General features: G+C 44.4%; 2 protein-coding genes across 2 annotated transcripts in view; both read right to left on the bottom strand.

The window, feature by feature from the left end:
* Positions 1–24465, bottom strand: part of LOC135571042 (NACHT, LRR and PYD domains-containing protein 12-like) — a gene marked incomplete at its 3' end in the record, with an annotated part of 106640 nt that overhangs the window by 54812 nt on the left and 27363 nt on the right.
* LOC135571044 (NLR family CARD domain-containing protein 3-like) lies at positions 262–9571 on the bottom strand. The gene is made up of 5 exons (XM_065016856.1): positions 9483–9571; positions 3419–3535; positions 2751–2835; positions 2393–2621; positions 262–2036 (listed from the first exon to the last, which is right to left on the bottom strand). The coding sequence occupies exons 1-5, from the start codon at positions 9563–9565 to the stop codon at positions 262–264; spliced, it is 2289 nt and encodes a 762-aa protein (XP_064872928.1). The 5' UTR covers positions 9566–9571.

The following is a 24465-nucleotide window of genomic DNA, read 5'->3' on the forward strand; positions in this document are numbered from 1 at the left end:
CTTCACAAACACACTGATAATTTAACACCAGTAGTGTAGAAGGACAATGGCAGATGCATTTGGTTTATTCTCCCAAACAACATATAGATTCAACTTCCGTTTCCTAGAATTGTATGGTCATATTGTTATACTAATGTGAAAATCAATTAATTTATTCAATATGTTTTTCAATATAATATTATACACATATTATAATACATATTTTTCTCTAAACTGAATATTTCTTCCTGATGATTAGTTCTTAAATGTAATTATATTTACTCACAGAGCAGCTCTGGAGGCTTTGACCACTGGCAGCAGCCTCAGAAGACCTTCCTCTGATCTGGAGTATTTCTTCAGGTCAAACACATCCAGATCCTTTTCTGAAGTCAGCAACACAAAGACCAGAGCTGACCACTGTGCAGGTGACAGGTTGGGTTTTGAGAGACTTCCTGATCTCAGGAAGCTTTGGATCTCCTCCACTAGAGAATGGTCATTCAGTTCATTCAGACAGTGGAACAAATTGATGCTCCTCTCTGGAGAGGGATTCTCCCTGATCTTCTCCTTGATGTACTTGACTATTTCTTCATGGCTCTGTGAGCTGCTTCTTGTCTTTGTCAGTAGACCTTGTAAGTGCTTCTGATTGGACTCCAGTGAGAGGCCCAGAAGGAAGCGGAGGAAAAGGTCTAGGTTTCCCGTCTGACTTTGTAAGGCTTTATCCACAGCACTCTTGTAGACAGTAACTACAGACTTGTCTTTTGTTTGCAGTTTGTCCATTAGATTCTCATTGTTGTTGATGAATGAGAGGAACACATATACAGCAGCCAGAAACTCCTGAATGCTCAGATGAACAAAGCAGTACACCTTGTCCTGGTACAGCCCACGTTCCTCTTTAAAGAGCTGTGTGCACAATCCTGAGTACACTGAGGCTTCATTGACATCAATGCCAGCCTCTTTCAGGTCTTCTTCATAGAAAATCAGATTGCCATTCACAAGCTGTTGAAAAGCCAGTTTTCCCAGTGACAGAATGCTCTCTTTATTCCAGTGTGGACCTGTCTCTTCTTTCCCAAGATACTTTTCATTCTTCTGTTTGGTATGAAACTCCACAAGGTGTGTGTACATCTCAGTCAGAGTCTTGGGCATCTCTTCTCTCTTATGTTTCAGCATGTGTTCAAAGACTGTTGCAGAAATCCAACAGAAGACTGGAATGTGGCACATGATGTGGAGGCTCCTTGATGTCTTTATGTGTGAGATGATTCTGCTGGCCAGGTCCTCATCACTGAATCTCTTCCTGAAGTACTCCTCCTTCTGTGGGTCATTGAACCCTCGTACCTCTGTCACCTGGTCAACACACCCTGAAGGGATCTTATTGGCTGCTGCAGGTCGGGTAGTTATCCAGAGGAGAGCAGAGGGAAGCAGATTTCCCTTGATGAGATTTGTCAGCAGAACATCCACTGAGGTTGACTCTGTGACGTCCCAACAGATCTTGTTCTTCTGGAAGTCTAGGGGCAGTCGGCACTCATCCAGACCATCAAAGATGAACAGAACTTTGTACTTGTTGTAGATGGAGATTCCTGATTGTTTGGTTTCCATTGAGAAGTGATTGAGAAGTTCAATGAAAGTGTGTTTGTCCTCTTTCATCAAATTCAGCTCCCGAAAAGGGAATGAAAATACAAATTGGACATCCTGATTTGCTTTTCCTTCAGCCCAGTCCAGAATGAACTTCTGCACAGAGACTGTTTTTCCAATGCCAGCAACTCCCTTTGTCAGCACAGTTCTGATAGGTTTGTCTTGTCCAGTTAGGGGTTTGAAGATGTCGTTACATTTGATTGCAGTCTCTGGTCTTGCTTGTTTCCTGGTTGTTGTCTCAATCTGTCTCAGCTCATGTTCATTATTGACCTCTCCTGTTCCACCCTCTGTGATGTAGAGCTCTGTGTAGATCTTATTGAGAAGTGTTGGGTTTCCTTGTTTAGCGATCCCCTCAAATACACATTGAAACTTCTTCTTTAGATTAGATTTGAGTTCACGTTGGCAAATCACAGCAAGCTCATCTGAATCTAGAAATAACACAGAGGATATTAATATTACTATATTATTATAGTCTGTTTTAATGCCTACAGTATTGTAGGACTGTTATAAAGTTGTACATTATAATAATTTATTCTCTTAACTGACTGTATAAATGTGTAAATGTGACTGATTATATTATTATTGGTATTATTGATGGTATTATTAATGTTCTCTCTCTAAATGAATCACCACAACACATCCCTGCTGCTACTTGATGAGGTCACTAGGTGTTGTGTTAAGGCTGCTACAATATCATTGAGTTACACAGCTACTTTAGCTGTACTTTAGCTACAGCTTTTAAATGTTATAAAACAGCATTCAACATGAGGCAGACAGATCTTACATTTCTCCAGTGTGTCAGCAAGCTCCTTCTGGTTCATTTTCCTCAGGATGTGCAATGTGATCTTCAGAGCCCCCTCTCTGGCACTGCTCTCCTGCTGCTCATCTTCAGGGTCCACCACTTCCTTATCCTGTTTCTGACTCTCAAAGCCTTCTGGGAGTTCTGGACTAAGAATCCTCTTGAACATCTTCAGCTCGTTCTTCACAAATGTCATAATTTTCTCTTCAAGCATCTGGAATAAATTAAGTAAATAAGTTAAGCAAGAGAAGAAATGCTTTCTCATTAACACATTAATGAATGATTGACAGATCAACTTTACTTGAGGTAAACAAAAACAAATGTACATAACAGGACCACATACACTGAATATGGAGGCCAGGTCTGTTTGATGACTCTGGGAAGACTGACCACTGAGAATCTCTGACTCTGATCTCTCCTGTTGGTTTCTGTGGACAAAACATGATATTACATGTCCTCATCCAGGGAGTGCACACACACACACACACACACACACACACATACACACACACAGACACACACACACACACACACACATACACACACACACACACATACACGCACAGACACACACACACACACACACATACACACACACACACACACACACACACACACACACACACACAGACACACATTACACACATATACACACACACACACATACACACACACACACACACAGACACACACACATACACACACACACACACACATACACACACACACACACAAAGACACACACACACACACACACACACACACACACACACACACACACATACATACACACACATACACACACACACACACACACGTACATGCACACACACACACATACATGCACACACACACACACACACACACACGTACATGCACACACACACAGGGAGGGAATGTTGTGTTTGTTTAATATTGTTTTAGGACTATGCAAATGTTTAGCCTATGGATTATGAAAACAGAAAACAACAACAAGAAATGGGAAAATGGGAGAGGTACAGTTCTTCTTACCTTTGTTCAGTAGAAAAGTCTCCCTCTCTAAAGTATAGAGGAGGATCCATAGACCAGTCACTCTTCATGGACACACAGCTGGGAACAGGGGAGGCTGGTCTCTCCTGCTTGATTGGTCTTCAACACAACAGAGACAAACATTACATCTCTCATCTACTCTGAGCTCAGATGGGGAAACATAAGAAGAGTTTCATTCCAAAACGCTATATATCCATTTTCAGAAATGTTGGGAAATGTTATTTTATTGTTTAAATAAATGATGAATCCACTCAGGCTTTATAAAGGCTTCTAACATTTGTAATTTCACTTCAAAATGTCAGACTGGATTTGATGTAAAATGGATCAACCACAACAACAATGTCCCTTGATTACAAACCATATAAAAATGCACATTTGCTGTTATTTTCCTGCTGTGAGAAATAGATTTGGCATCTGTAAGTGCATTTATCTATAGATACATGTATCTAGGTGAGACAACCACATATCACAGTCTAATATACAGGATACCAACATTCCTGTTTAATAATGGATATATAGATATCTAGGTGAGACAACCACATATCACAGTCTAATATACAGGATACCAACATTCCTGTTAAATAATGGATATATAGATATCTAGATGAGACAACCACATATCACAGTCTAATATACAGGATACCAACATTCCTGTTAAATAATGGATATTTAACAGGATACCCGGAGACTTCCGGGTTGGAGCGAGCGGTCGCATCTGCACTCGGTCCGCAGGTAGTATTACATTTCATTACATTTCATTATAGTACAACGGTTTGATTTGTCTAATCTTAGCAATTTCTTCTTAGCTAGCTACATAGCCGTCTTTGTATCATAGATAATTGCGTAATTATCGTATTTCGTCGTCCTAACGCAGTCTACACTGCCCTGCAGCTAGCCAGCTAGCTAACGTCCACCGTTAGCTAGTCCACCGTCTACCGATTAGCAGCACAACTATTACACTCAACTGAACGACTTGATTAGTGTAGTGTTAGCTAGCTACATAGTTGTCTTTGCTGTCTTCGTACCCAAGATAATTGTGTAGTTTAGAGTGTGTAGTTTTATGTCGTCCTTAACATAGGAGACTCTGCTAGCTAGCCAACAGCTAGCCAACGTCTACCGAACAGAACTTCTGCACTCAACATTCCGTCGCATTTCGCTTCGCTCCACAGGTAGTATCACATTTTTCATTTCATTACAGTACAACGGCTTGATTTGTTTGATCGTAGCTAGCTACATAGCTAGCTACATAGCCGTCTTTGTATCATAGATAATTGCGTAATTATCGTATTTCGTCGCCCTAACGCAGTCTACACTGCCCTGCAGCTAGCCAGCTAGCTAACGTCCACCGTTAGCTAGTCCACCGTCTACCGATTAGCAGCACAACTATTACACTCAACTGAACGACTTGATTAGTGTAGTGTTAGCTAGCTACATAGTTGTCTTTGCTGTCTTCGTACCCAAGATAATTGTGTAGTTTAGAGTGTGTAGTTTTATGTCGTCCTTAACATAGGAGACTCTGCTAGCTAGCCAACAGCTAGCCAACGTCTACCGAACAGAACTTCTGCACTCAACATTCCGGTCGCATTTCGCTTCGCTCCACAGGTAGTATCACATTTTTCATTTCATTACAGTACAACGGCTTGATTTGTTTGATCGTAGCTAGCTACATAGCTAGCTACATAGCCGTCTTTGTATCATAGATAATTGCGTAATTATCGTATTTCGTCGTCCTAACGCAGTCTACACTGCCCTGCAGCTAGCCAGCTAGCTAACGTCCACCGTTAGCTAGTCCACCGTCTACCGATTAGCAGCACAACTATTACACTCAACTGAACGACTTGATTAGTGTAGTGTTAGCTAGCTACATAGTTGTCTTTGCTGTCTTCGTACCCAAGATAATTGTGTAGTTTAGAGTGTGTAGTTTTATGTCGTCCTTAACATAGGAGACTCTGCTAGCTAGCCAACAGCTAGCCAACGTCTACCGAACAGAACTTCTGCACTCAACATTCCGGTCGCATTTTCGCTTCGCTCCACAGGTAGTATCACATTTTTCATTTCATTACAGTACAACGGCTTGATTTGTTTGATCGTAGCTAGCTACATAGCTAGCTACATAGCCGTCTTTGTATCAAAGATAATTGTGTAGTCTAGAGCGATTTCCTAGGTTAGCTAGCCAGCTATTGTCGTTCTTTTAACGCAACGTAACGTAATCAACACTGCTAGCTAGCCAGCTAGCCCCGAATAGCAGCACAGTAGAAACTATTACACTCAACGGAACGACTTGATTAGTGTAGTGTCAACAACGCAGCCAATGCCAGCTAGCCTACATAGTCAACAACGCAGCCTCTGCCAGCTAGCCTACTTCAGCAGTACTGTATCATTTTAATCATTTTAGTCAATAAGATTCTTGCTACGTAAGCTTAACTTTCTGAACACTCGTGACGTGTAGTCCACTTGTCATTCCAATTTCCTTTGCATTAGCGTAGCCTCTTGTGTAGCCTGTCAACTATGTGTCTGTCTATCCCTGTTCTCTCCTCTCTGCACAGACCATACAAACGCTCCACACCGCGTGGGACGCGGCCACCCTAATCTGGTGGTCCCAGCGCACGACCCACGTGGAGTTCCAGGTCTCCGGTAGCCTCTGGAACTGCCGATCTGCGGCCAACAAGGCAGAGTTCATCTCCGCCTATGTCTCCCTCCAGTCCCTCGACTTCTTGGCACTGACGGAAACATGGATCACCACAGACAACACTGCTACTCCTACTGCTCTCTCTTCGTCTGCCCACGTGTTCTCGCACACCCCGAGAGCTTCTGGTCAGCGGGGTGGTGGCACCGGGATCCTCATCTCTCCCAAGTGGTCATTCTCTCTTTCTCCCCTTACCCATCTGTCTATCGCCTCCTTTGAATTCCATGCTGTCACAGTTACCAGCCCCTTCAAGCTTAACATCCTTATCATTTATCGCCCTCCAGGTTCCTCGGAGAGTTCATCAATGAGCTTGATGCCTTGATAAGCTCCTTTCCTGAGGACGGCTCACCTCTCACAGTTCTGGGCGACTTTAACCTCCCCACGCCTACCTTTGACTCATTCCTCTCTGCCTCCTTCTTTCCACTCCTCTCCTCTTTTGACCTCACCCTCTCACCTTCCCCCCTACTCACAAGGCAGGAAATACGCTCGACCTCATCTTTACTAGATGCTGTTCTTCCACTAACCTCGTTGCAACTCCCCTCCAAGTCTCCGACCACTACCTTGTATCCTTTTCCCTCTCGCTCTCATCCAACACTTCCCACACTGCCCCTACTCGGATGGTATCGCGCCGTCCCAACCTTCGCTCTCTCTCCCCGCTACTCTCTCCTCTTCCATCCTATCATCTCTTCCCTCTGCTCAAACCTTCTCCAACCTATCTCCTGATTCTGCCTCCTCAACCCTCCTCTCCTCCCTTTCTGCATCCTTTGACTCTCTATGTCCCCTATCCTCCAGGCCGGCTCGGTCCTCCCCTCCCGCTCCGTGGCTCGACGACTCATTGCGAGCTCACAGAACAGGGCTCCGGGCAGCCGAGCGGAAATGGAGGAAAACCGCCTCCTGCGGACCTGACATCCTTTCACTCCCTCCTCTCTACATTTTCCTCTTCTCTCTCTGCTGCTAAAGCCACTTTCTACCACTCTAAATTCCAAGCATCTGCCTCTAACCCTAGGAAGCTCTTTGCAACCTTCTCCTCCCTCCTGAATCCTCCTCCCTCCCCCCTCCTCCCTCTCTGCAGATGACTTCGTCAACCATTTTGAAAAGAAGGTCGACGACATCCGATCCTCGTTTGCTAAGTCAAACGACACCGCTGGTTCTGCTCACACTGCCCTACCCTGTGCTCTGACCTCTTTCTCCCTCTCTCTCCAGATGAAATCTCGCGTCTTGTGACGGCCGGCCGCCCAACAACCTGCCCGCTTGACCCTATCCCCTCCTCTCTTCTCCAGACCATTTCCGGAGACCTTCTCCCTTACCTCACCTCGCTCATCAACTCATCCCTGACCGCTGGCTACGTCCCTTCCGTCTTCAAGAGAGCGAGAGTTGCACCCCTTCTGAAAAAACCTACACTCGATCCCTCCGATGTCAACAACTACAGACCAGTATCCCTTCTTTCTTTTCTCTCCAAAACTCTTGAACGTGCCGTCCTTGGCCAGCTCTCCCGCTATCTCTCTCAGAATGACCTTCTTGATCCTAATCAGTCAGGTTTCAAGACTAGTCATTCAACTGAGACTGCTCTTCTCTGTATCACGGAGGCGCTCCGCACTGCTAAAGCTAACTCTCTCTCCTCTGCTCTCATCCTTCTAGACCTATCGGCTGCCTTCGATACTGTGAACCATCAGATCCTCCTCTCCACCCTCTCCGAGTTGGGCATCTCCGGCGCGGCCCACGCTTGGATTGCGTCCTACCTGACAGGTCGCTCCTACCAGGTGGCGTGGCGAGAATCCGTCTCCACACCACGTGCTCTCACCACTGGTGTCCCCCAGGGCTCTGTTCTAGGCCCTCTCCTATTCTCGCTATACACCAAGTCACTTGGCTCTGTCATAACCTCACATGGTCTCTCCTATCATTGCTATGCAGACGACACACAATTAATCTTCTCCTTTCCCCTTCTGATGACCAGGTGGCGAATCGCATCTCTGCATGTCTGGCAGACATATCCGTGTGGATGACGGATCACCACCTCAAGCTGAACCTCGGCAAGACGGAGCTGCTCTTCCTCCCGGGGAAGGACTGCCCGTTCCATGATCTCGCCATCACGGTTGACAACTCCATTGTGTCCTCCTCCCAGAGCGCTAAGAACCTTGGCGTGATCCTGGACAACACCCTGTCGTTCTCAACTAACATCAAGGCGGTGGCCCGTTCCTGTAGGTTCATGCTCTACAACATCCGCAGAGTACGACCCTGCCTCACACAGGAAGCGGCGCAGGTCCTAATCCAGGCACTTGTCATCTCCCGTCTGGATTACTGCAACTCGCTGTTGGCTGGGCTCCCTGCCTGTGCCATTAAACCCCTACAACTCATCCAGAATGCCGCAGCCCGTCTGGTGTTCAACCTTCCCAAGTTCTCTCACGTCACCCAGCTCCTCCGCTCCCTCCACTGGCTTCCAGTTGAAGCTCGCATCCGCTACAAGACCATGGTGCTTGCCTACGGAGCTGTGAGGGGAACGGCACCTCAGTACCTCCAGGCTCTGATCAGGCCCTACACCCAAACAAGGGCACTGCGTTCATCCACCTCTGGCCTGCTCGCCTCCCTACCACTGAGGAAGTACAGTTCCCGCTCAGCCCAGTCAAAACTGTTCGCTGCTCTGGCCCCCAATGGTGGAACAAACTCCTCACGACGCCAGGACAGCGGAGTCAATCACCACCTTCCGGAGACACCTGAAACCCCACCTCTTTAAGGAATACCTAGGATAGGATAAAGTAATCCCTCTCACCCCCCCTCCCCCTGAAAAGATTTAGATGCACTACTGTTCCACTGGAGGTCATAAGGTGAATGCACCAATTTGTAAGTCGCTCTGGATAAGAGCGTCTGCTAAATGACTTAAATGTAAATGTAAATATAGATATCTAGGTGAGACAACCACATATCACAGCCAGATATACAGGATACCAAGATTCCTGTTAAATAATAGATATATAGATATCTAGATGAGACAACCACATATCACAGTCAGATATACAGGATACCAACATTCCTGTTAAATAATGGATATATAGATATCTAGGTGAGACAACCACATATCACAGTCAGATATACAGGATACCAACATTCCATTCCAATGGATATATAGATATCTAGGTGAGACAACCACATATCACAGTCAGATATACAGGATACTAACATTCCATTCCAGCTAAACAACAGTTTTATAAACATCTGAAATCTATGAATAAAAAATCAGAGGACAATAATATTGAAGGTTCACATCCATTAGCAATCTGATGAAAAAACAGATGGGATTTTTGGGGGGGGATATAGCATTTTGGAAATAAACATAATAATTATTCAACAGAATTGTCATCTCACCTCTTAGCTCTGGTGTCATGTTCCAGAAAGAGAGTCATTGTAGAGGCAGGGCCCCCCTCCTCTCTCCCCCGAGAGAGGCTCATTTTAGAGGCTGGGCCCCCCTCCTCTCTCCCCCGAGAGAGACTCATTTTAGAGGCTGGGCCCCCCTCCTCTCTCTCCCCAGAGAGACTCATTTTAGAGCACAAACCCCTAAACAGAGATCCAGCATGTTGGTTGTGGTTAACACAGTGACAACTAAACAGAGATCCAACATGTTGGTTGTGGTTAACACAGTGACAACTAAACAGAGATCCAACATGTTGGTTGTGGTTAACACAGTGACAACTAAACAGAGATCCAACATGTTGGTTGTGGTTAACACAGTGACAACTAAACAGAGATCCAACATGTTGGTTGTGGTTAACACAGTGACAACTAAACAGAGATCCAACATGTTGGTTGTGGTTAACACAGTGACAACTAAACAGAGATCCAACATGTTGGTTGTGGTTAACACAGTGACAACTAAACAGAGATCCAACATGTTGGTTGTGGTTAACACAGTGACAACTAAACAGAGATCCAACATGTTGGTTGTGGTTAACACAGTGACAACTAAACAGAGATCCAACATGTTGGTTGTGGTTAACACAGTGACAACTAAACAGAGATCCAACATGTTGGTTGTGGTTAACACAGTGACAACTAAACAGAGATCCAACATGTTGGTTGTGGTTAACACAGTGACAACTAAACAGAGATCCAACATGTTGGTTGTGTTTAACACAGTGACAACTAAACAGAGATCCAACATGTTGGTTGTGGTTAACAGTGACAACTAAACAGAGATCCAACATGTTGGTTGTGGTTAACACAGTGACAACTAAACAGAGATCCAACATGTTGGTTGTGGTTAACACAGTGACAACTAAACAGAGATCCAACATGTTGGTTGTGGTTAACACAGTGACAACTAAACAGAGATCCAACATGTTGGTTGTGTTTAACACAGTCACAACTAATTATTGAATGTCAATTGTTCTCATTTATTCATTATCTCTTAGAAATGAATAATTTACTAACAGACACATCCAAACAGTCAGGTGATTTAATGCATCACATGAACATGTAGTTGTGACTGATATTTATCACCTCCATGTTTTGTGTCATTAATAATAATCATAACTGTTTGTTGAGGCTCCATATGTGCAACACCAATATCTCTACCTGTACTCTGCTGCCTGTGACTGGAACGAATTGCAAAAATCGCTGAAGTTGGAGACTTTTATCTCCCTCACCAACTTCAAACATCTGCTATCTGAGCAGCTAACCGATCGCTGCAGCTGTACATAATCTATTGGTAAATAGCCCACCCATTTTCACCTACCTCATCCCCATACTGTTTTTATTTATTTACTTTTCTGCTCTTTTGCACACCAATATCTCTACCTGTACATGACCATCTGATCATTTATCACTCCAGTGTTAATCTGCAATATTGTAATTATTCGCCTACCTCCTCATGCCTTTTGCACACATTGTATATAGACTGCCCATTTTTTCTCTACTGTGTTATTGACTTGTTAATTGTTTACTCCATGTGTAACTCTGTGTTGTCTGATCACTCTGCTATGCTTTATCTTGGCCAGGTCGCAGTTGCAAATGAGAACTTGTTCTCAACTAGCCTACCTGGTTAAATAAAGGTGAAATAAAAAAATAAAAAAATATCTGACCATGTGGACACCTCCTAGTGGTGGGGTTGTTAGGAGTGTTTATCAGACCATGTGGACACCTCCTAGTGGTGGGGTTGTTAGGGGTGTTTATCAGACCATGTGGACACCTCCTAGTGGTGGGGTTGTTAGGAGTGTTAATCAGACCATGTGGACACCTCCTAGTGGTGGGGTTGTTAGGAGTGTTTATCAGACCATGTGGACACCTCCTAGTGGTCAGGTTGTTAGGAGTGTTTATCAGACCATGTGGACACCTCCTAGTGGTCAGGTTGTTAGGAGTGTTTATCAGACCATGTGGACACCTCCTAGTGGTCAGGTTGTTAGGAGTGTTTATCAGACCATGTGGACACCTCCTAGTGGTGGGGTTGTTAGGTGTGTTTATCAGACCATGTGGACACCTCCTAGTGGTGGGGTTGTTAGGTGTGTTTATCAGACCATGTGGACACCTCCTAGTGGTGGGGTTGTTAGGAGTGTTAATCAGACCATGTGGACACCTCCTAGTGGTGGGGTTGTTAGGAGTGTTTATCAGACCATGTGGACACCTCCTAGTGGTGGGGTTGTTAGGAGTGTTAATCAGACCATGTGGACACCTCCTAGTGGTGGGGTTGTTAGGAGTGTTAATCAGACCATGTGGACACCTCCTAGTGGTGGGGTTGTTAGGAGTGTTAATCAGACCATGTGGACACCTCCTAGTGGTGGGGTTGTTAGGAGTGTTTATCAGACCATGTGGACACCTCCTAGTGGTGGGGTTGTTAGGAGTGTTTATCAGACCATGTGGACACCTCCTAGTGGTGGGGTTGTTAGGAGTGTTTATCAGACCATGTGGACACCTCCTAGTGGTGGGGTTGTTAGGGGTGTTTATCAGACCATGTGGACACCTCCTAGTGGTGGGGTTGTTAGGAGTGTTAATCAGACCATGTGGACACCTCCTAGTGGTCTGGTTGTTAGGAGTGTTTATCAGACCATGTGGACACCTCCTAGTGGTCAGGTTGTTAGGAGTGTTTATCAGACCATGTGGACACCTCCTAGTGGTCAGGTTGTTAGGAGTGTTTATCAGACCATGTGGACACCTCCTAGTGGTCAGGTTGTTAGGAGTGTTTATCAGACCATGTGGACACCTCCTAGTGGTCAGGTTGTTAGGAGTGTTTATCAGACCATGTGGACACCTCCTAGTGGTCAGGTTGTTAGGAGTGTTTATCAGACCATGTGGACACCTCCTAGTGGTCAGGTTGTTAGGAGTGTTTATCAGACCATGTGGACACCTCCTAGTGGTCAGGTTGTTAGGAGTGTTTATCAGACCATGTGGACACCTCCTAGTGGTGGGGTTGTTAGGTGTGTTTATCAGACCATGTGGACACCTCCTAGTGGTGGGGTTGTTAGGTGTGTTTATCAGACCATGTGGACACCTCCTAGTGGTGGGGTTGTTAGGAGTGTTAATCAGACCATGTGGACACCTCCTAGTGGTGGGGTTGTTAGGAGTGTTTATCAGACCATGTGGACACCTCCTAGTGGTGGGGTTGTTAGGAGTGTTAATCAGACCATGTGGACACCTCCTAGTGGTGGGGTTGTTAGGAGTGTTAATCAGACCATGTGGACACCTCCTAGTGGTGGGGTTGTTAGGAGTGTTAATCAGACCATGTGGACACCTCCTAGTGGTGGGGTTGTTAGGAGTGTTTATCAGACCATGTGGACACCTCCTAGTGGTGGGGTTGTTAGGAGTGTTTATCAGACCATGTGGACACCTCCTAGTGGTGGGGTTGTTAGGAGTGTTTCTCAGACCATGTGGACACCTCCTAGTGGTGGGGTTGTTAGGAGTGTTAATCAGACCATGTTGACACCTCCTAGTGGTGGGGTTGTTAGGAGTGTTTATCAGACCATGTGGACACCTCCTAGTGGTGGGGTTGTTAGGAGTGTTTATCAGACCATGTGGACACCTACTAGTGGTGGGGTTGTTAGGAGTGTTTATCAGACCATGTGGACACCTCCTAGTGGTGGGGTTGTTAGGAGTGTTTATCAGACCATGTGGACACCTCCTAGTGGTGGGGTTGTTAGGAGTGTTTATCAGACCATGTGGACACCTCCTAGAGGTGGGGATGTTAGTAGTGTTTATCAGACCATGTGGACACCTCCTAGTGGTGGGGTTGTTAGGAGTGTTTATCAGACCATGTGGACACCTCCTAGTGGTGGGGTTGTTAGGAGTGTTTATCAGACCATGTGGACACCTCCTAGTGGTCTGGTTGTTAGGAGTGTTTATCAGACCATGTGGACACCTCCTAGTGGTGGGGTTGTTAGGAGTGTTTATCAGACCATGTGGACACCTCCTAGTGGTGGGGTTGTTAGGAGTGTTTATCAGACCATGTGGACACCTCCTAGTGGTCTGGTTGTTAGGAGTGTTTATCAGACCATGTTTACACCTCCTAGTGGTGGGTTGTTAGGAGTGTTTATCAGTCCATGTGGACACCTCCTAGACCAGTATTTATAGACACTATGCTGCATCAGGTGATAATGTAGTTAGACAAACCCCATCATGCTTCAGCCTATGTATTTATAGCCACTATGCTGCATCAGTTGATACAGGTGATAATGTAGACAGACAAACCCCATCATGCTTCAGCCTGTGTATTTATAGTCACGATGCTGCATCAGGTGATACAGGTGATAATGTAGTTAGACAAACCCCATCATCATGCTTCAGTCTATGTATTTATAGCCACTATGCTGCATCAGTTGATACAGGTGATAATGTAGAGAGACAAACCCCATCATGCTTCAGTCTATGTATTTATAGCCACTATGCTGCATCAGTTGATACAGGTGATAATGTAGACAGACAAACCCCATCATGCTTCAGCCTGTGTATTTATAGTCACGATGCTGCATCAGGTGATACAGGTGATAATGTAGTTAGACAAACCCCATCATGCTTCAGTCTATGTATTTATAGCCACTATGCTGCATCAGTTGATACAGGTGATAATGTAGAGAGACAAACCCCATCATCATGCTTCAGTCTATGTATTTATAGCCACTATGCTGCATCAGTTGATACAGGTGATAATGTAGAGAGACAAACCCCATCATGCTTCAGTCTATGTATTTATAGCCACTATGCTGCATCAGGTGATACAGGTGATAATGTAGAGAGACAAACCCCATCATGCTTCAGCCTATGTATTTATAGACACTATGCTGCATCAGTTGATACAGGTGATAATGTAGAGAGACAAACCCCATCATGCTTCAGCCTATGTATTTATAGCCACTATGCTGCATCAGGTGATACAGGTGATAATGTAGAGAGACAAACCCCATCATGCTTCAGTCTATGTATTGATAGACACTATGCTGCATCAGGTGATACAGGTGATAATGTAGTTAGACAAACCCCATCATCATGCTTCAGTCTATGTATTGATAGACACTATGCTGCATCAGGTGATACAGGTGCTATTTACAATAAGCATTGTCACATCTAGCTGAGTTAATAAAAAGAGCAATACAATAGTAATAAACCCTCCATTCTTCAGTATCCTGAACATAGCTGGGTGTTTCTGGGATAGAGGGTTGATATAACAGTAACAATAGTAATAAACCCTCCATTCTTCAGTATCCTGAACATAGCTGGGTGTTTCTGGGATAGAGGGTTGATATAACAGTCAGTACTACAATAAACCCTCCATTCATCAGTATCCTGAACATAGCTGGGTGTTTCTGGGATAGAGGGTTGATATAAAAGTCCAAATATTCAGCAATACAGTAAGATTCTGAGACACAATCACTTACTATTGGTCAGCTGCAGGGAACCGCCCACATCTCTGAGAAACATTCACTTCCTATTGGTCAGCTGCAGGGAACCGCCCACATCTCAGACACAATCACTTCCTATTGGTCAGCTGCAGGGAACCGCCCACGTCTCAGACACAATCACTTCCTATTGGTCAGCTGCAGGGAACCGCCCACATCTCAGACACAATCACTTCCTATTGGTCAGCTGCAGGGAACCGCCCACATCTCAGACACAATCACTTCCTATTGGTCAGCTGCAGGGAACCGCCCACATCTCAGACACAATCACTTCCTACTGGTCAGCTGCAGGGAACCGCCCACGTCTCAGACACAATTACTTCCTACTGGTCAGCTGCAGGGAACCGCCCACGTCTCAGACACAATCACTTCCTATTGGTCAGCTGCAGGGAACCACCCATGTCTCTGAGACAGAATCACTTCCTATTGGTCAGCTGCAGGGAACCGCCCACGTCTCAGACACAATCACTTCCTATTGGTCAGCTGCAGGGAACCACCCATGTCTCTGAGACAGAATCACTTCCTATTGGTCAGCTGCAGGAAACCGCCCACGTCTCTGTATTTTAGGCAGTAAGTATAACTGTCTGGGCCTTGGAGAATCTGTCCCTAAAAGACCATCTGTTTATCTGTAATGTACTTATCCTCATACAGTTTATCTCCTGGATCCATCTTTGTGTTTTCTGGTTGTGTTGAGAGGGACAATGGAACATAGTGTTTAACATGATCCTATTGTCTATTGGCTTCAAGAAGATATTCACTTTATCCATTACAACAATCTGAGACCCTTATCTGCTGGTTTAACATGATCCTATTGTCTATTGGCTATAAGAAGATATTCACTTTATCCATCACAACAATCTGAGACCCCTTATCTGCTGGTTTAACATGATCCTATTGTCTATTGGCTTCAAGAAGATATTCACTTTATCCATTACAACAATCTGAGACCCCTTATCTGCTGGTTTAACATGATCCTATTGTCTATTGGCTTCAAGAAGATATTCACTTTATCCATTACAACAATCTGAGACCCCTTACCTGCTGGTTTAATCACTATATTTCTGGAGATTGATTTGTTTAACATGTATAAGGTTAAGCTGATAAACAGGTCTGATTCTGAATTGTGAAAAGGAAGCCACATCCCTACGTATAAGTCTGTATAGTTTCTGACACGGACTCCGACTGAGGTTCCCAATGTGGAGGGTTTGGAAATAGTATATGAGGAAAATCTGTTTCATATTCATAATGATCTGATAACTTCAATCTTCTATGATGGACGTGTAGATCCCCTCCGGAGCTCCTCCCAGTCCTCCTGTTTAGGAGTTGGTATGGAAGTCAGTCCTCCTGTTTAGGAGTTGGTATGGAAGTCAGTCCTCCTGTTTAGGAGTTGGTATGTAAGTCAGTCCTCCTGTTTAGGAGGTGGTATGGAAGTCAGTCCTCCTGTTTAGGAGTTGGTATGAAAGTCAGTCCTCCTGTTTAGGAGTTGGTTCCTCCCAGTCCTCCTGTTTAGGAGTTGGTATGGAAGTCAGTCCTCCTGTTTAGGAGTTGGTATGGAAGTCAGTCCTCCTGTTTAGGAGTTGGTATGGAAGTCAGTCCTCCTGTTTAGGAGTTGGCATGGAAGTCAGTCCTCCTGTTTAGGAGTTGGTATGAAAGTCAGTCCTCCTGTTTAGGAGTTGGTATGGAAGTCAGTCCACCTGTTTAGGAGTTGGTATGGAAGTCAGTCCTCCTGTTTAGGAGTTGGTATGAAAGTCAGTCCTCCTGTTTAGGAGTTGGTATGGAAGTCAGTCCTCCTGTTTAGGAGTTGGTATGGAAGTCAGTCCTCCTGTTTAGGAGTTGGTATGTAAGTCAGTCCTCCTGTTTAGGAGGTGGTATGGAAGTCAGTCCTCCTGTTTAGGAGTTGGTATGAAAGTCAGTCCTCCTGTTCAGGAGTTGGTATGGAAGTCAGTCCTCCTGTTTAGGAGTTGGTATGAAAGTCAGTCCTCCTGTTCAGGAGTTGGTATGAAAGTCAGTCCACCTGTTTAGGAGTTGGTTCCTCCCAGTCCTCCTGTTTAGGAGTTGGTATGGAAGTCAGCCCTCCTGTTTAGGAGTTGGTATGGAAGTCAGTCCTCCTGTTTAGGAGTTGGTATGAAAGTCAGTCCTCCTGTTTAGGAGTTGGTATGGAAGTCAGTCCACCTGTTTAGGAGTTGGTATGGAAGTCAGTCCATCTGTTTAGGAGTTGGTATGGAAGTCAGTCCTCCTGTTTAGGAGTTGGTATGGAAGTCAGTCCTCCTGTTTAGGAGTTGGTATGGAAGTCAGTCCTCCTGTTTAGGAGTTGGTATGGAAGTCAGTCCTCCTGTTTAGGAGTTGGTATGGAAGTCAGTCCACCTGTTTAGGAGTTGGTATGGAAGTCAGTCCTCCTGTTTAGGAGTTGGTATGGAAGTCAGTCCATCTGTTTAGGAGTTGGTATGGAAGTCAGTCCTCCTGTTTAGGAGTTGGTATGGAAGTCAGTCCTCCTGTTTAGGAGTTGGTATGGAAGTCAGTCCTCCTGTTTAGGAGTTGGTATGGAAGTCAGTCCTCCTGTTTAGGAGTTGGTATGAAAGTCAGTCCTCCTGTTTAGGAGTTGGTATGGATGTCAGTCCTCCTGTTTAGGAGTTGGTATGGAAGTCAGTCCACCTGTTTAGGAGTTGGTATGGAAGTCAGTCCTCCTGTTTAGGAGTTGGTATGAAAGTCAGTCCTCTTTCTAGAACCTCTGGGCTTGGTTGAGCCCAATGGGACATTACTGGTCAAGACCTCAAATCGGTTATGAAGTAGTATGGACATATTGATGGAACAAGGTCATTAAACTGGTGGTTAGACAGGGTACATCCAAGAGCCTCTGCTGTCATCTAGAGGGTGTTTCTCTGTACTGCTTGACACATGGAGACTCAATGGAGGCCCAGTGGTTAGACAGGGTACATCCAAGAGCCTCTGCTGTCATCTAGAGGGTGTTTCTCTGTACTGCTTGACACATGGAGACCCAATGGAGGCCCAGTGGTTAGACAGGGTACATCCAAGAGCCTCTGCTGTCATCTAGAGGGTGTTTATCTGTACTGCTTGACACATGGAGACCCAATGGAGGCCCAGTGGTTAGACAGGGTACATCCAAGAGCCTCTGCTGTCATCTAGAGGGTGTTTCTCTGTACTGCTTGACACATGGAGACTCAATGGAGGCCTAGTGCAAGTGCTCAAAGTCAGAACCAAACAATTGTTTGTCAGGCTGGGATCTATAAAGCAGTATGTTCTTCAATTAGATGCCAACTAATATTCATACAGGGACAATAGGTGGGGCAGGAGGAAGAATGGTGGCCCTGATTTACACAGGGACAATAGGTGGGGCAGGAGGAAGAATGGTGTTCCTGATTTACACAGGGACAATAGGTGGGGCAGGAGGAAGAATGGTGGTCCTGATTTACACAGGGACAATAGGTGGGGCAGGAGGAAGAATGGTGTTCCTTATTTACACAGGGACAATAGGTGGGGCAGGAGGAAGAATGGTGGTCCTGATTTACACAGGGACAATAGGTGGGGCAGGAGGAAGAATGGTGTTCCTGATTTACACAGGGACAATAGGTGGGGCAGGAGGAAGAATGGTGTTCCTGATTTACACAGGGACAATAGGTGGGGCAGGAGGAAGAATGGTGGTCCTGATTTACACAGGGACAATAGGTGGGGCAGGAGGAAGAATGGTGTTCCTGATTTACACAGGGACAATAGGTGGGGCAGGAGGAAGAATGGTGTTCCTGATTTACACAGGGACAATAGGTGGGGCAGGAGGAAGAATGGTGTTCCTGATTTACACAGGGACAATAGGTGGGGCAGGAGGAAGAATGGTGGTCCTGATTTACACAGGGACAATAGGTGGGTCAGGAGGAAGAATGGTGTTCCTGATTTACACAGGGACAATAGGTGGGGCAGGAGGAAGAATGGTGGTCCTGATTTACACAGGGACAATAGGTGGGTCAGGAGGAAGAATGGTGTTCCTGATTTACACAGGGACAATAGGTGGGGCAGGAGGAAGAATGGTGGTCCTGATTTACACAGGGACAATAGGTGGAGCAGGAGGAAGAATGGTGGTCCTGATTTACACAGGGACAATAGGTGGGCCAGGAGGAAGAATGGTGGTCCTGATTTACACAGGGACAATAGGTGGGGCAGGACGAAGAATGGTGGTCCTGATTTACACAGGGACAATAGGTGGAGCAGGAGGAAGAATGGTGTTCCTGATTTACACAGGGACAATAGGTGGAGCAGGAGGAAGAATGGTGGTCCTGATTTACACAGGGACAATAGGATGGGCCAGGAGGAAGAATGGTGGTCCTGATTTACACAGGGACAATAGGTGGGGCAGGACGAAGAATGGTGGTCCTGATTTACACAGGGACAATAGGTGGAGCAGGAGGAAGAATGGTGTTCCTGATTTACACAGGGACAATAGGTGGGGCAGGAGGAAGAATGGTGTTCCTGATTTACACAGGGACAATAGGTGGGGCCAGGAGGAAGAATGGTGTTCCTGATTTACACAGGGACAATAGGTGGGGCAGGAGGAAGAATTGTGGTCCTGATTTACACAATTCCTCTTTTTTGAGATTGTTGTTATTCTCCAATATGTTTTTCTTCAGTGTTGCTGTTAAGGGAATTTTTATCAATGATGACTAATTATGTATACATTTCAATCAGGACTGACTAATCCGAATACTATTACGTTACTGTATATGTACTAATCACAATACTATTATGTTACTGTATATGTATGAGTTTTCTTTCTTGATCCCAGTACTGAATATAATGTGTGTGAATGTGGTCAAGAGTTAGAACAATGACTGTCTGTTCCTTGGTAGAAATGAATCAACGATATCTTCAGACTGGCTAGAATGCTTATCTACACAAGAAGATCTTGACTCATAAATTATATGATCTTAATAGGGAGAGACGATGTCAGAACCATACAGCCTTTGTACTGGAACGGAGATGGCACGGGTTGGTGTTGAAACTAATGACGTCATTTTCAGTTTATAACCTGTGGTAAACTGTATCGTGTTCAGTACTCTCGTGAATAAAGGCTGCTATTTGACTTTAAGACCGGGCTCTGTCCATTCCTATAAAATAAGGGTCTTACAAATTCTTATGAATTGACAGAGTGTTTCATTTTAATTGGATATTAGAACAGAGGAATAAAATTCTATATTAATTGGTCCTTCGAACCGGGATCTAAAATATCTATCCCTGCCATCTGGAGGTCGTACGCCGGAAAAATCGTGCACGAGCGGGTCTGGGCCCGTTATTAAGACCTGGCTTCTGAATTGAGGTTAAAAACAGGCCGGTATACACCCCAGATGACAGGGACGTGACTAGATCCAACAAACAGTGCTTTTCCCAGTCGGCAGCAGGTCAGTAGCCTATATTCTTGATTCTGGGGGGATTTCAGTTTGTTGATTTGATGTTCTAAAATTTTCAGAATTCATCAATAATGGGAGCTTTGCTATTCCCACAGGGTTTTATATGACCAACATACACTGGGTTTTGTATAACCGATATACACTTGGCAGGTTCGAAAAAAACTGTGTTTGAATGTGCACTACCGTAAATAAACTAAACTTAATCATGAGAGGCATATTCGCCTGAGATTTAGACGGGATATTAAATAGGTGCTGGGGGATAGGACGGTGATCTTGTACAAATACTAGGCGTGGGGAGACAGGAAGGGAATGCTATGTGGACAAGATAACTGGAATGGTCATTTGAATTGTGGGAGTATTGATCATTGTTCCAATTCAACAAATAGTACTGAAATAAACTCCAAATGAGGAGAAGAGGGACACCAAAATCTAGAGGAATGGGATAAAAGCCAAATCTATAGACAAGAGGTTCCATGCGAGAGGGAAGCCTAAGAAATAGTGGCGTGAGATAACGATTATTAGCGTTCTTTAAAAGCCCTCTGACATGACCGGAAAATAAGATAATAACTAGGGATTTACGACCCCTGGGCTTATAGTTGTATAGATAAGACCTAATATCTGATTCAACAGTCAAAGCTATTGTCATATATATATATATATATAAACATTCATACACATAGCTCATATATTATACAGCGCTAAGCTAAACCGCCTGACTCAAGTCATTTTACGTACCCCTGCTAAAACAAGAACCAGGTCACACAACCAGCAATAAAACTGCCCCCCCCCTCAGCTCTGTTGTTTCACGACCCCCTCTGATCTGTTGTTTCACGACCCCCTCAGCTCTGTTGTTTCACAACCCCCTCTGCTCTGTTGTTTCACGACCCCCTCTGTTCTCTTGTTTCACGACCCCCTCTGATCTGTTGTTTCACGACCCCCTCTGTTCTCTTGTTTCACGACCCCCTCAGCTCTGTTGTTTCACGACCCCCTCAGCTCTGTTGTTTCACGACCCCCTCAGCTCTGTTGTTTCACGACCCCCTCTGCTCTGTTGTTTCACGACCTCCTCTGCTCTGTTGTTTCACGACCCCCTCTGCTCTGTTGTTTCACGACCCCCTCAGCTCTGTTGTTTCACGACCCCCTCTGATCTCTTGTTTCACGACCCCCTCTGATCTGTTGTTTCACGACCCCCTCTGTTCTGTTGTTTCATGACCCCCTCTGTTCTGTTGTTTCACGACCCCCTCTGCTCTCCTGTCTCAGGATCCCCTGACACAAATATCTCCTTGTATAAACACTCATCTCACCCCCCTCTACTGGTCGGGTGCTCAGAACAAGACTCTGCTGAGCACCAATGGGGCTCCTGCTCTGGCTAGAGCAGGTCCGCCTCCAACCCTACGGGACCATTCAGAAGACCAACACGACAAGACTCCACCTACATATTCCATGTATAAAATCTGCCCCAAACCAATGTATAAGTCTCTTTTTCACCTGACTCCTTGCCGAGTTTATGAACCAGATCCGTGCACGTAAAACTGCGGGACAAGATATCTTTTGACTCAATAAAACTGCCTTTTGTTACAACTGAAATCCACTCTGTCCAGCGCCCGTGATTTGGTCTCGACTCTCCAGTATTTAAACACTAACACTTGTTAACATATATTTCCATTTTATATTTTATATGTAGAATGAACTAAGCACATTTTGTATTTACCCAAAGACCATAACCCCAGGGAACTGATATTCTCTCCTATGAACCCATGTTAAATAAAAATAAACCTATTTGAATAACTAGTCAATTCAAGAAATAATAGAATTTCAAAGTGATGGTACACTTTGAATAGAGACTGGTGTTTCTCAATCATTTTATAATTAAATCCCACCTGTTCCAACAATTTCTAGTGAAGTTGATCAGTCTTCACGGGAAATTCTTAGGGTTCAGGGCATTTGACACCATTAAAATGTTTCCACTCTCTTTTCTTTAGAAACAACTTAACTACATTTTCAAAAACATTTCCATCCTTCTGCATACCCAATTTGAAACTGAACTGAAAAAAACCCTTCCAAAGGAAATCCACTATCTCATATAGGCCAAGAATACACATAAGCTCGCCTCACTTATCCGGAACTCCAGTTATAGTATTAACCTGATACTAAGACTTTTAAAGTGACCAAATATCTCTAACTGCTTTCCTCAGTACCACAGTCTCCAATGACATTTTGACCAGAGAAAATGTAACCCCTTTTTTCTGGAAAAGAAATGTACATTTCGTTAACATTCACAATGTTACCTTTTAAATCAGCAAGCCAATAGTATTACATATATATAGATTTTTTCTCTAAGCGTCTTTCAGCAGTTTCAGAAAATGACGCTATAGAATGTCTAACAAAACTAAAATCCCCTTACTTTTCCTGCGCATGCGATAAAAGTTTTAGCCATGCTCAGAACGCATAGTTTCTTCCTGGTCGGTTATCTGTATCTTGCCCTCAGATATTGATAACACCAATATGTTACATTTTGCTTTTCTTCTAACTAATTTTACGAAGTTGGTGATTTATCATATACGTTTATTTTCCGTCTTTTGACGCTAATAACAACTTCTCCAAGTATTTTATCACCACTGAAACTGTTGATTCAATGCAAAATGATTCCAAGTGGGGCAATTTGTAAATCACATCGGTACCTTCCTAGAAGTTAGGTAAAACGTGATCTAGTACCTATTTCATCACATATATAAACTGTAATCTCTTTGAACCACTTATTGATCGATCAGAGACTATACACCGCTTGGTGAAAATTCCATTCTTACTAACCTCAAAACGATTAGTTGTTGCTCTTTTGAAATAGATGCAAACTCCTGTATAGCGGCATTCTCTGCTACCGCACTAAGTTCCAGTGTCACCTTACACTCATTTTCCCCCATACTTGTTAGCTCCTCATCTACCACTTCTTACGCTTAGATATTTTCTATAGCTCTGCTAACCACTCGCACGTCTGCGAGGGCAAGCAGAATCATATCTGTCCCCCATCGTAATGTATTTTCTGATGATAGAACGTTGACATCAGAACGCTGGTAAATTGAGCTTCTTATTATGGTTTTATGTGATTGTTCCAATTCCTAATTGCCTCCCTGAATCGTTTCTTTTATTTATCCTGTTTACCGGGTAATTGTGTCCTCCATTATCCAGTTTGGTCTTTCATATTCAAGCTGAATTTGGTAGAATTCACGCGCGCTTCTTTCAGCACCTCCATGGCTTTATTAAATTCCGCTATCTCTATATGCTGAGGAGAAACAGTCCATTTGTTGCCATGCCACTATTTATTTTCCCTAAACACTCCCATCGCATTATACACCTTTTATTTACTATTTTCCAAGGTAGAGCTACCCACTTTCCCAAATAATAATTTATTAGTCACATCACTTAATTTCTCCAATCAAAGCCTACTTTATAATGTCTACACTTTCTTATCTCTTTATTTATCCGCCTGCTATATTCTCTCTTAGCTTATTTTACTGTTTAATTCCTGATTCATGGTTTTAGTGAAACAAAGTCTCTCCTGTCCTTCAGGCTATTTTTAAATTGCAGCCGCTGTTGCTACAGAGTGCCAGAGTCGCCTGCTGTTTTCCTCCTATTTTGTTACAGGGCTCGTGATATTTTTAAATGCTTTCTCCCTACTTCGCATCCGTTATATACTATCCATGCCTTGTTTAATACAATAGTACCAGTAGTACTAACTACAGGTACAGCTGTAGTGTTGGTGACGGAGACCCGGGTGGATGTAGTACTAACTACAGGTACAGCTGTAGTGTTGGTGACAGAGACCCGGGTGGATGTAGTACTAACTACAGGTACAGCTGTAGTGTTGGTGACAGAGACCCGGGTGGATGTAGTACTAACTACAGGTACAGCTGTAGTGTTGGTGACAGAGACCCGGGTGGATGTAGTACTAACTACAGGTACAGCTGTAGTGTTGGTGACAATGACCCGGGTGGATGTAGTACTAACTACAGGTACAGCTGTAGTGTTGGTGACAGAGACCCGGGTGGATGTAGTACTAAC

Source organism: Oncorhynchus nerka, unplaced genomic scaffold (assembly GCF_034236695.1).
Source record: "Oncorhynchus nerka isolate Pitt River unplaced genomic scaffold, Oner_Uvic_2.0 unplaced_scaffold_832, whole genome shotgun sequence".
Lineage (NCBI taxonomy): Eukaryota > Metazoa > Chordata > Actinopteri > Salmoniformes > Salmonidae > Oncorhynchus > Oncorhynchus nerka.

Bases quoted from the DNA above. Each gene is read 5' to 3' on its own strand.
- LOC135571044 (XM_065016856.1), bottom strand. From the start codon at position 9,565: ATGAGCCTCTCTCGGGGGAGAGAGGAGGGGGGCCCTGCCTCTACAATG. The intron at 2,622-2,750 runs GTATGTGGTCCT...AATTTATTCCAG, and splicing joins ACCTGGCCTCCATATTCAGT to ATGCTTGAAGAGAAAATTAT. The intron at 2,037-2,392 runs GTAAGATCTGTC...TGTTATTTCTAG, and splicing joins TGCTGACACACTGGAGAAAT to ATTCAGATGAGCTTGCTGTG.